At 52.6% G+C, this 11,151-nt stretch overlaps 1 protein-coding gene across 1 annotated transcript in view; it reads right to left on the bottom strand.

The window, feature by feature from the left end:
* FHOD3 (formin homology 2 domain containing 3) overlaps positions 1-11,151 on the bottom strand; it is a 521,276-nt gene that overhangs the window by 22,573 nt on the left and 487,552 nt on the right. The window contains 3 exon segments of the mRNA XM_004703087.3: positions 4,091-4,265; positions 5,956-5,979; positions 10,558-10,750. Of these exon segments, the coding sequence (XP_004703144.3) occupies positions 4,091-4,265; positions 5,956-5,979; positions 10,558-10,750 (392 nt within the window).

Here is an 11,151-nt window from a genome sequence, read left to right as displayed (position 1 = left end):
AAAATGAGGACCTGATGCCGGGGGCTTCAGTGGAGAGCAAATGTTTTGAGAATGATGAGGGCAATGTATGTACAAATGTGCTTTATACAATTGATGTATGTATGGATTGTGATAAGAATTATATGAGCCCCTAATAAAAAGATTACGAAAAACAAAACAGAGCTGTAGGAGTGTCAGCTGGGGTAGATCTGGTAGAAGGGTTCCGGGGAGGCGGGGTGAGGAATGTCTGACCTCAGCCTCATTGAAATTGACCTTGGGCAATGGTCATGTGGAGTTTGATTTCCCTTCCCCTGGGTGAAGCTGGAGGCGGTCGGACGGCACCCTCACATTGTCTACTTCTCGTTCCTTTCCCAGTTATGTGATGTCTTTTCAGAGAAGGCTTTTGCATTTCATTCCCTCCACTCTGCCTTCCAATTTTCACAGTAGGAGTGATGGTTGCCACCATCTATCAGAGGCCACCTGGAAGCAGAAGTGTCCTTCAGAGGGGTTTGACCGTGCACAGTCTCAGTAAGTCAGCAAAGAGAAACCCATACTGTACGGATCTAGTAACATTTTCCCTCTGTCCTTGCCAGTCCGGAACAGATGCCTTCTGTGTTTTTTTTAAATTAGCACCATTTGTTTATGTTGCTTCGATTACTAATCATTTTAGCTGGTCTTTCTCACAGGCAGATGGATATTGTCCTATCACCCACAGCATTGTACTTCAAGACAGATCTTGAAATGCTCTCTTTGACGATGTCATGCCTTTCCTCTTCCATGGTCATTCCCGGCCCAGCAGACCATATAGACTTGATTCAACATGGGCACTCTCAGTCCGCTTCAGCTCACTCATTCCTAGGCTAGCTACCTTCACGCTCCATTTCATTTTTGACAACTTACAATTTCCCTTGACGCGCACGTCATACATTCCAAAGATGTTGCTTTGAGGATCGAGGTGCCCTGGACCCCAGCCATGGTGTTCTTGACTGCCTCCTTCATACACACAGGAAGGTGGTCAAGGGGTCGGGAGGGTGGAAGCAAAGCGTTTGAATCACGGTGTCGGTGGATCCTATTGAGCAAACTGCTGGAAGCACGAACAGCTCTGTGCTTGCAGACGTGCACCACAGAGCTCCTTAGAAGCACAGATGGCACGACCCTGTCGCCTGAGCTTTGGGCAATTTCTCAGGCGGGTTCTGTTCTTGGCGAAGGACATCACGCTTGGTAAAGCAGGTGTTCTGAGAGAGGAGCGACCCTCAATGACATGGGTTGGCGCAGCAGCTGCAACAAGGGGGTCAAGCACAGCAGGGCCTGTGAGGAGAGTACAGGAAGGGGCAGGGGTTCCTCCTCTGATACCCAGGGTCACTACGCAAGGGCAACTCACGACAGCTAACAATACGTCTGCCTCTCCCTTTCTCACCTCCCCTAGCCTGCCCTCTCCTCTGGAGTGCTCGCTCGTTTGCACAGACTCTTCAGTTTCTCGGCTTTGCTGAGAAGTGGGCGCCGTCTGCAGTCAGCACAGCACAGTCTTCTGGGAGCCACGCAGTCGAGGGGAATGTGTCGTGTCACGTCAAGTGCTCAGCGCTTCCGGTCCTGCCCAGCTGCTACTGGCCACTGAAAGGCTGCCTTCTTATGGCCAAAGCCTAATGACAGATTTCATTCCCCACCCCACCTAATTCAATATTAAAAGCTTCCTAGAACGCAGAGCGTTCAGAAAGGATGAATCCCACAGAGCTTATGCTTTGTTCCTCTGCTACCTGGGTAATGTATGCCAAGGCTCATAGTGTAGTTTAGCAACGGAAGCATCGGGGAAACAGGACTTCTCTACTTTGCCATGTGTCTCTCAGGGAGTGTACTAGTGGGAGGGGGGTGGAGGGGACAGAGAAGCTGCCCTCCTTTGGGCATACTCTTAGCTGTACCTCAAAACAGAAGCCCTGTTAACCGAGAAGACCAAAACCCAACCTGAAGACAGAGGAAGTACCATAGCACCACACACACAAAATCAGAAAACCCTTCCACAGGGTTATTTTCTCAAAGCCTGAAGTACAGCCCTGCTCGAGAATATGACCTCATGCATCTAGACAAAAGCCCAGCACCCACTCAAGACAACCTCCCTAGATCAGCTGTGTGGCCCCTTTTGGTTTACCAAGAAGCTCCAAGAGATTCTATGTGCTGTGTAACGGCGACCTACCCTCCTCTGGGGAAAACTGGGAGCTGCCATGACCTTGGACTTTTTGTTGAAGTGCAGCCACTACCCTTGTTTGTAGGCATTTAAGACAGCTGACAGCAGACATTCCAAAAGAAGTCGGTGAGGGGGCTTCTCGAGAGGCTCCCCCCAGATGGCTGCTGTGGTGGCGACATAATTTCATGTCGACTTGTTAAATAGGTTATAGGGGTGGAGGCTTGCCTGTCAATCGGGTCGGCGCAGCTTAATGACCTCATTTGGAGACAGATATAAGAATAGCTCCCTGGAGGCCAGACCTACACTCTCTGCTTCGTCTCCCTGCAAGACATTCCTCTTGACAAGCCACATGGAGCTACGCTGAAGGAGCCTGAGCCCTGGAGACCCATGCCAGTGCTGAGATGCTTTCACTGCCACTGGAGCCACAAGACTTTCCTTCCACCCACTGGCCTGTGATTTTCCTGCATTCGGCGTCATTGCATGTGTTGTGTGAGTCTGAAGAGGATTTTATAGACTGGTATCGGACATATCGGCTAATATTGGACTTATGGACTTGATCTGGACTGGGCTGGGGTGTTTTCTTAAGATACAAGACTCTTTGCTATAAAAGTCTCCCTGGGTTTGTTTCTCTAGTCCTCGCAGGCTGGCAAAGCTGCCCTCCAGATTCCAGTTGGTTTTCTGCTGCCTTGCACCTCTGAATGCCCAGAGAAGCCTACGTAGATGCCTGGTGGGCACTGTGGTCTTAGATGGGCTGCTGAGTTCCTCCTGTGTCAGGTGGCCCACCCTCAGGTTACCTGGCATGCCCAGGCCTGGGCCCGGCTCAGGTATTACCTGCACCCCCATTCACCCGCCCCAGCCTCCTGGTTAGGCCAACAAGGATGGCTTTGCCGAGCTGTGTGCCCGAGAAGAGGAAGCCTGCACTCCTGGAGCTTCTGCTTGCTGGCGATAAGGCGTTTCGTCGGCCAGCGCCTATCCTGAGGTCTCCAGGGTGCAGCGCAGGGAAAGAGGTCTGGTCTAGCAAGCTGGGGGCTGCGTGGAGGAGCTTGTCCCTGGAGGCAAGTGGGAAAGGGACATGCAGAGAAGGGGTAAGCTCAGAGGGGGCCTCGGGGCCACATGGGGAGGTGCCAACGGTGCAGGGACAAGTGTAAGCCACCTGGGAGACAGTACAGGACCAGGTTGCAGAGGGTCTCGGGTGACTGCACGGATGGATGGCCCAGGCTTTCTCCCATCCTGCAGACTGGGAGACAAGGGTTACTACGGTCACCGTGCACAGCAGGGAGACCTGGGAGCTGAGAGCACACGTTCTCCGACGGTGAATGTGAGTTCCTACCTAAAGCAAAAGACTCCTTCCACGTGATAGGAAGGACAGCTCTGGAAACGCCAGCCCGTCGCCAGCACCTTAACGTTTGCTTTTCCCCTCTGCCCTTGAGGATATACAACCGACAGAAAGGATGCTTGATTGCATTTAAAGCAAGGGGGGACCACCTTTTTGGGGGTGGGGGGTGGGGCTAAGGGTCTGTTGGCCAATGTTTTAGGTTTTGAGGGTCACCGAGTCTGCCACAACACAGTGTCGTGCAAAAATAGCCGTTGGTCATCGGCAAACAGAAATTTGCCTGTGTCCCCAAAGAGGCAGTGGGCCAAACACGGTCTGTTCACCATTCGTTTGTTGACCTTGACTTTAATCTAAGGATGTATTCCTAAGGACGGTTCCAAACTGTGTCGCTTGGATTGGGGATGACGCTCTGGGGATTTGGGCCAGGAGGGTGTCAGTGGCGGCAGGTGTGTAAGACAATCAGCACTGAAGAACAGTCCAGGGGAGCGGACGGCCCTTCGAAGCCCTTTCTGCGCACAGCAGCGTGCCCCCTGTGATGCAGACGAGGCCCCCACAGCGGACAAGCCAAGAAGCCACCCCCTTCACCGGCCGGCAGTTACCTCGGTTTGCGCGGCTCCGGGTGCGGACGCCCAGCACGGAGTGGGCGTCCTCTGTGGCGGGGGACGAGGTCTTCAGCACCGCCTTCATGTTCTCGTGCTCGGCCGCGTCCTCAGCATAGCTCAGACCCTGCGGTTGGATCGAAGGTGCTGGAGAACTGCCCAAGAACTTGCCAGACTGCAAAACCAAGCAGGCGTTGTTAGGATGTGCCGCAGAATCCCGGCCCACCTCTCTAGTCTGTCTGTCTTAGTTGGGTGTCTTCTGCACCCATTTCTCTTGGGGACACAGCATGGGGGCCTGGAGGAGGTGCTCTGTTGGGAAGGAAAGTCTCTGACCCTAGAAGGATCGCCCCCAGCCCTTCCCCTGTCCCTGGTCTCTCAGTCACTGAGAGGACCTCGGGGGCTGTGGGAGGGAGGGGGTGGTCTGCTAGGAATCACGGACAACAACTATGAAGAGCCCCTGATGAGGAGGCTCGGTCACCAGGATTAACATGTGCCGACAACCGACAGGCAGGAGCACTGATGGCATAGTGGGGCACATATGTGGGGCTAACCACAAGGCCAGCAGTTCAAGCCCCCTTGGTGCTCCTTGGGAGAAAGATGAGGCTTTTTATTCCCATAGAGAGTTATAGCTGCAGAAACCCACAGGGGGCGGCACTGCTCTGTCCTACAGGGTCGCTACCGTCCGCATCGACTTGGGCAGTGAGCTTGAGGGCTTTTGTTTGTTTATTTGTTTTAGTACAATCAATTGTATTGAAGATTCTTATTTTGTGCCAGGAAGCAGCTCAAGTTTTCTTAAATATGACTGATGATGGTGGGATTCAATTCCCAAATCCTATGATACTAAGGTCTAGTCCCATCTCGCTTTAGAAAGTTGGAAGTAGAGTCCCTCAGAGAGGAACTTGCCAGGGGTCTGGGGAGACGGGGTGGAGGTGGGGGAGTTAGTGTCAGGGCCCCCAGGTCAGGTCAGAACAAGGCACAGAAATTCATGCTGAAAGTGAATTTGGCAGCCTCCGCTGCTTCTGATCATGTTAAAAACATATTGTTTTCATGAGCAATGTAAACACACGGCGGTAGTATTCTCTCTCACTAGCTGAACCACGAAAGCGTCGGGCGCAGAGGTTCTGAAAGGGGCATGCTGGACCATAGCCCTGTGGACACGATGCCAAGAAAAGGAATGGTCAGTGAGATTAGTAGGGCCAACAGCAGGTCCTTAAAGACCCGGCGTCCTCTTTCCCACCAGCTTCTCAGCCCAAACAGCGACTGGGCCCAGGATACGTCTGAGATGTGTAGCATCTGCGCTGCCCCAGCTGACCTCTGCTTGGTTGGGGAACTTCCACCTGCACCCACATTCGGGAGAGGCAGCAGAGCCAGTGGAGGACAGGGGCATGGGGCAGAGGCTGCCCACAGGCTGGGGGCAGCTTCTCAGGCCTGGCCTGTAGCCCTGGCCCACTCCCTCTTTGGGTTCTGGGCTTGTCCTTTGGCTAGTCTCACCGAGGGTCTCTTAGGTGAGTTGCCCTAAGGAGGCGGCAGGGGGCTGGAGAGGAAGTCCTTGCCCACAAAGACTGTTCACACAGTACGGCGCCACCCCTGCTACACCTGCCACTCTCGATGGGACTATTGATTAGCTGAGACTCTGGAATACGCTGAGATACTTTGAGAAAGTCCCTTCGGTCCCTGGCAGACACGGCATGATGGGAACGCTCGTGAGGTGGTTAGTGATCACTCAAAACCCGACAGGAAAACACATGCATGGGGGTGGGGGGTGGGGGGGGGTGGACACGTCACGCTGCTGATGTTAGCGTAGATGCAACGGGACTCATGAGAGGGTCAAATGTGACATTTGTCATGTTGGGACGCAGTCATACCTCAACTTCATCCTCTTCATCAGTCTACCCGAGGGGACAGGACAGAAAAGACAGAAGGGGCGCTTAGAAGGCCCAGGCATCGGCAAAGAGAAGACAATCTCAGCGTCATGTCAAATCCCAAGCCACTGGCCCCATGCACCCTCCTGATGTGGGAAGTCCCCCACGAGCTCGAAGACCAGTCCTGACCAAAAGCTGGAGGGACTGACCAGCCTGTGGGGCTGTTTTCTCCCCGAGCCCTACCCGAGGTGTTGCTGATCAGCTTACCTGGTTTCCTGACCACCATAGACACACACCCCCATCCCAGCCCTGTGCCCCCTCGTGCCTGGCTGTGTCCTGTGGGACCCACTACCATCTCTGGGCCTGAGGGTCTCAGGCAGTGGGGCCACCTCCATTCCCCTGTCCCTCCTCATCAGCTGTGGTCCCCCCTTCTCAGGGCCTGGGTTCCTCCCCGGCCAGGCTGCCTGGTCTGGGCTAGAGTTAACTCTTCCACACATAGACAAGTTTGGACAAATCCCATATTCCGTATTCCTCTTTCCAAGGGTCTCACTCACACCTTCCCCATGCTGGGCATCTGACAGATGCCATGTACTTTCAATTACTTCCTCGCTCAATAAACCTATTCCCCGCCCCGCCTCCACCCCTCATGTACTAAAGTATCTCCTGTTTCTGGTTGATTTTGATGGGAGCACCTGCTTGTTGGCAAGGAGACACCAGTTCTCGGATCAGGGATGGGCTATCACATAGACCTCAAAGATACAAGGGCATTCAAATTATACAGCAAAACTTTGACTTTTTCTCATGGCTGCTAACTTGGAAATAGTGACTTAGTTTGTTTGTTTTTGGTGGACACAGTTTAAAAAGCAAACTTCCAAGTCAGCCATCAGTGCAAGCAACAGAAAAGAATTCCACTGAGCAACGCAGGAGTACAGAGGAATGCACATCTTCAAGGGCTCTCTACAACATACAAAAACGACACGCAGATGTGAGATGAAATGTAGAACACGCGTTTCCTCTCTCTACTGACAAGTACACAAGGAGCTTTAATCTGGAAATCTGAAGTAATAAAACACGACTGTCATTCAGCTCCTTCTAGGTGAGATTCTTTGGTTCTCTGGACACTAGACAAACTTCCTTAAGTAACTCTAAATACCCTTTTTCCTGAAAAATAACTGGAGGATAAGATTCTCAATTGTGAATTAAACATGCCTTCAATGTCAGTATTTTCACCAAGGTCATAGCCAGACCAGCAAATCAAACACAAGGACTTTTTTTTCTGTTTTGTGTTGAGCATTGACTAAGCTTTGGAAAGTGGCAGTGACGAAGTGCTTCGGTTCCTCGTGGTCCTTGTTGCCTAAACCAAGTGGCATTGTGACAAGAGATGGCAGTCTTGCTCTACTACCTTTTAAATCTTGGAGTTTAATTCTTTATCCAGCAATGAGCACACACTCAAGGGCCTGCATGCTCAAAAGCCACATAGCCCTCTCAGTTGCCCCCAAAGCGATTCATCCTTTACATGGAAGAGGGGGGCTGGGGTTGGTGAAGGGGGGGCTGTGTCTCATGCAGGAGTGCCCTGCTGCTCCCACCCCACCTTGTTGTCATCATTGCTTGATCTGGAGTGGTTTTGGTGACAAACATAAGGACTAAGAGGCATGTGTCACTTCATGTCTGTGGTCTACTCTGAGATGGGACGTTATGTGATCAGGACGTTGTGCGAATGCAACATTAAAGCCCTGTGGGAGTCAACTTCTGGTTGTCTTTCTGCAGAAGGATGCCTAAGAAGTGGGCACTGGCAGGAGCAGTGGGAACGGAGTCCACCTGCCCACTGCATAAGGACCAGGAGCCTGTGCCCACAGCCGTGTCCTCCCCTGACCTGCCTACATCTCACCCTTGGTCCAGTGCTACCAGAGTCTGGGCTTGTGGTCTTTTAGGAAGAAATGATAAACAAGAGGCGAGCATCTCTCCTTTAAAAAGTAACAAGACTGAGAAGCTCAGCCCGAGGGAGAAAAGAGAAGGGCAACCAGGAGCCTGGCGGAGTTGAGAGGGAGGGGGTGAGCCTGTAGGGCCAACTCTGACATGCATGGTCTTCAGAGCTCACTGTCTTAGGACACAGAGGGTCTTAGAAAACCCGCGTGATGATCAGACTGCTAACCCCAAGATCAGAGCTCTAATCCACCCGCTGCTTGGCCTCTGTCCAGGTGTCGGGCCTGGGGAACTGGCAGGGAGGGCAGCAGAGAGTTGGAATTGATTGGACAGGCTGGGTGGCCCTGGGGTGTTGTATCTTTCTGAACTCTTCTCTCTGGTTATCGCCTCAGTCCTGTCTGTCGCCCCCTCTCTCTTTGTCCTGTATATGGCATTGAAAGCACGGCAGGGAACAAAGCTGTCAAAGAAGAAGGAAATGCTCCTTAACTGACTGTGGTGCTGATGTGACTGAACTGTAGAATTGTACGATCTGTGAGTTATCGGCCAATAACTGTTGGGGGAAAAAAACCCGGCAGGGACGATACATGCAGGTGCTGACAAAGGCGCTGGTATTTAGTGTTCATCCTCATAAGCAATTTACCTGAATCCATGCACTATATCTTATTCTACAACCTACAACTGAGTTTAGGAGTTTTTAAAGATGGGTTTTTAATAAGCTTGTTGTTACCTTAAGTATTGACACTATGTTTCCAAAATATTTTCATTGTTGGAACTAATTGAAATGTTCATCGCCTTTTCCTTCTGTGTTACAACTTTAAGTACACGCACACCTTGCAGATACACTGGGTTCCTTGTTCCAGACCACCGTCCATCAGGCAAATGTCTCAAACAAAAGAACAAAACCAAACGCCCTACAAACAGTTCTCTCTAAAGTCTCTTCTAGTTCTTATATTCAGGGGCTCTGAGATTCTAAATTTACTTCATGGTTGTGTGTGCATGCGTGTGATTTTCTGTGGAAATCCTTGGGGTGTAGTCCTGTCCTTTATTGCCCTTACATCCCCCTCAACTGCGGTCTGCACACGTTGCTGTGAGTGGCAATTCCAAAAGCCTCCAGAGGGTGGCAGTCTTTCAACGTGAATGATGCCACCTTGCTAAATAAAAACAGGTGCTACACTGAGCATGAGGATCCCCTATACGGTCCAGATTTTAATGGGCATTTAAACAATTTTGAGTCGACATCCAGAAACACTGACCCAAACCTAGAAACATTTGTAACTAGGAGACCTGGATGTTTTCAGAGAAGGACACAATTAAGAAATTAGTGGGATCTTGAAACATCTCAAGAATTTGGCGGCGAAGTTTGGTGTGTTTTCGTAACTGTAAGCATATTGGGCTTGTAATTTTTTCGCCCTCCAACGTGTTTCATTTCCAGAAAAATAAACGATCCTGTTTTAAAATGTTTAAAAATACCCCTTTGAAATGCAATGTGGGCCACAGTAGGCCCAAGTGGGTGGGTTCAATTTGCTTCCTAGTTGCTGTCCTGCAGGAGCTGGCAATGCTGCAGTCAGGATTGCCAGAGGGAGGCAGAAAGGGCCCCTTCTACAGAAGAGAGCCCGCACATCCGGGGTTCTAGGACATTCCACAGCCACGGGGTACGGGGGAAGCTGATGGTGAGGAGAATAGTTGCTGGTTCTCCTCAGAGCGCCCTTAAAATGGAAGCATAGTTGTAAAGTGCACCGTACAGGCGCCATCACGGGGTGCCCTCCAAACCCTGTGAGGACACAGCAGAGCTCACAGCCGGAACAGGGCGTCTGCCCCGATTTCATCCCGCCCCCAGACACCTGCCTGACCAGAGATTGCATTCCCTTTGTCTCCAACGGCTACTGGTTCCAGGGTTGTCCCAATGGACTTCTCAAATCCAGGCACAAATAAATCAACTTCATGGACATCAAATGAAGCAATGAAAGAGGTGGGGAGGGGGGAGTCCTTCAACATGTTCTCAGAGTGACCTGAGGGAGCATCAAGGGGGGGGGGGTGCCTTTATTCGCCACCAGTCTCTTCCAGTGAGAATAGATCGGCAGTGAGGGCGAGCCTCAGAAAATGTCTCCCTTTGGCTTGAATGACCCGGGAGGACCTGGGGGCTTACAAGTGATGGATGTTCCCATTCTGAGAAAGCCCAGGGGGAAGAAAGGACTTGCAAGTTGTATCTTTGTCTCTGGCATCCCCCACTTCCTGAGCAGCTCCCATCTGAGTGCCCCCTGCACCCACTGCCAGGGCTGGCTCAGGCCCTAGCGGAGGATTGGGGGTGGGGTTGGGTGGGGTGAGCCCAGGAGCAAGGAAGCCATGGAAATTCACACAGTCACCCCAGCTGCTGCCAGGAAACGCCCGCAGAGTCACCGCCTCCGGGTCTCCTACTGCTCCTTGTTCTGTGACTCAAGAGTCCGTTGGACCACGGCTCAACCCTTTCTCCAGTCAGATGCCTGCAACCAGCCACCGCGCTGGTGTTGAACGTCCCCAATCAACCCCCTACATCGGCTCTGGAGTTGGAAATGCCTGAGGTCCTCCCTTGTCTGAATGCAGCAGATTTCCACACACAGGGTCCAGGAACAGCAGGGGCCCAGCCTCCAAACTGTGGCCCTGCCAACAGGTGGGCGGGCCGGCGGGCTGGCATGCGGTACTTACATCGGTGATCATCTTCCCCCGGGTCCGATTCCTCTCTCTGTGGTTGGCCCGTTTCTGCTTCTGCTGCAAAACCCGCTCCCTGGTGGTGCGGTACTCCAGCGCGAACTCGCTGATGGTCTTGCAGAACTTGTTGATGTTCACCTCCCGAATCGCGTACGGCGGGTGGCCCAGGAAGAGCAAAAAGGAGTGGAACCTGCAGTGACCACACCAGGAAGGGTGAGGGGCTTCCGTCTCCAAGTGCCGGAGGCCAAGCGCCAGCATGGGGGGCTCTTGGCTCACCAGCCCGTTTCCACAAGACACTGCTGCTGTGGACGGTGGCCCCAGGGTGGCCCTGACTCATGGGGACCCCGTGCCCAACAGGATCAAACCCTGCCCCATCAGGTACTGTCTTCGTGGTGTTTGGGAAGGCCCCTGCTGGGGTCCCTGTGTGTCCCCAGTGCCTTCTAACCTGAGGGGCACATCTGCCAGCACTTCCAGACGACAAGATGGGTACACGTCACGTCACCCAGTTCCACAGAGTGGACTCCTGCCGCGTACTCGATGGAACCCAGGGCTCCCCGGGTGTACGTGTCCCGGGCCGGCACCACCCCGCCT

The sequence above is a fragment of the Echinops telfairi genome, unplaced genomic scaffold (assembly GCF_000313985.2).
Source record: "Echinops telfairi isolate 266 unplaced genomic scaffold, ASM31398v2 ScPeMD7_7400;HRSCAF=8409, whole genome shotgun sequence".
Classification (NCBI taxonomy): domain Eukaryota; kingdom Metazoa; phylum Chordata; class Mammalia; order Afrosoricida; family Tenrecidae; genus Echinops; species Echinops telfairi.
Note: the sequence above shows the minus strand (reverse complement) of the source record. Positions and strands in the feature narration are given on the sequence as shown.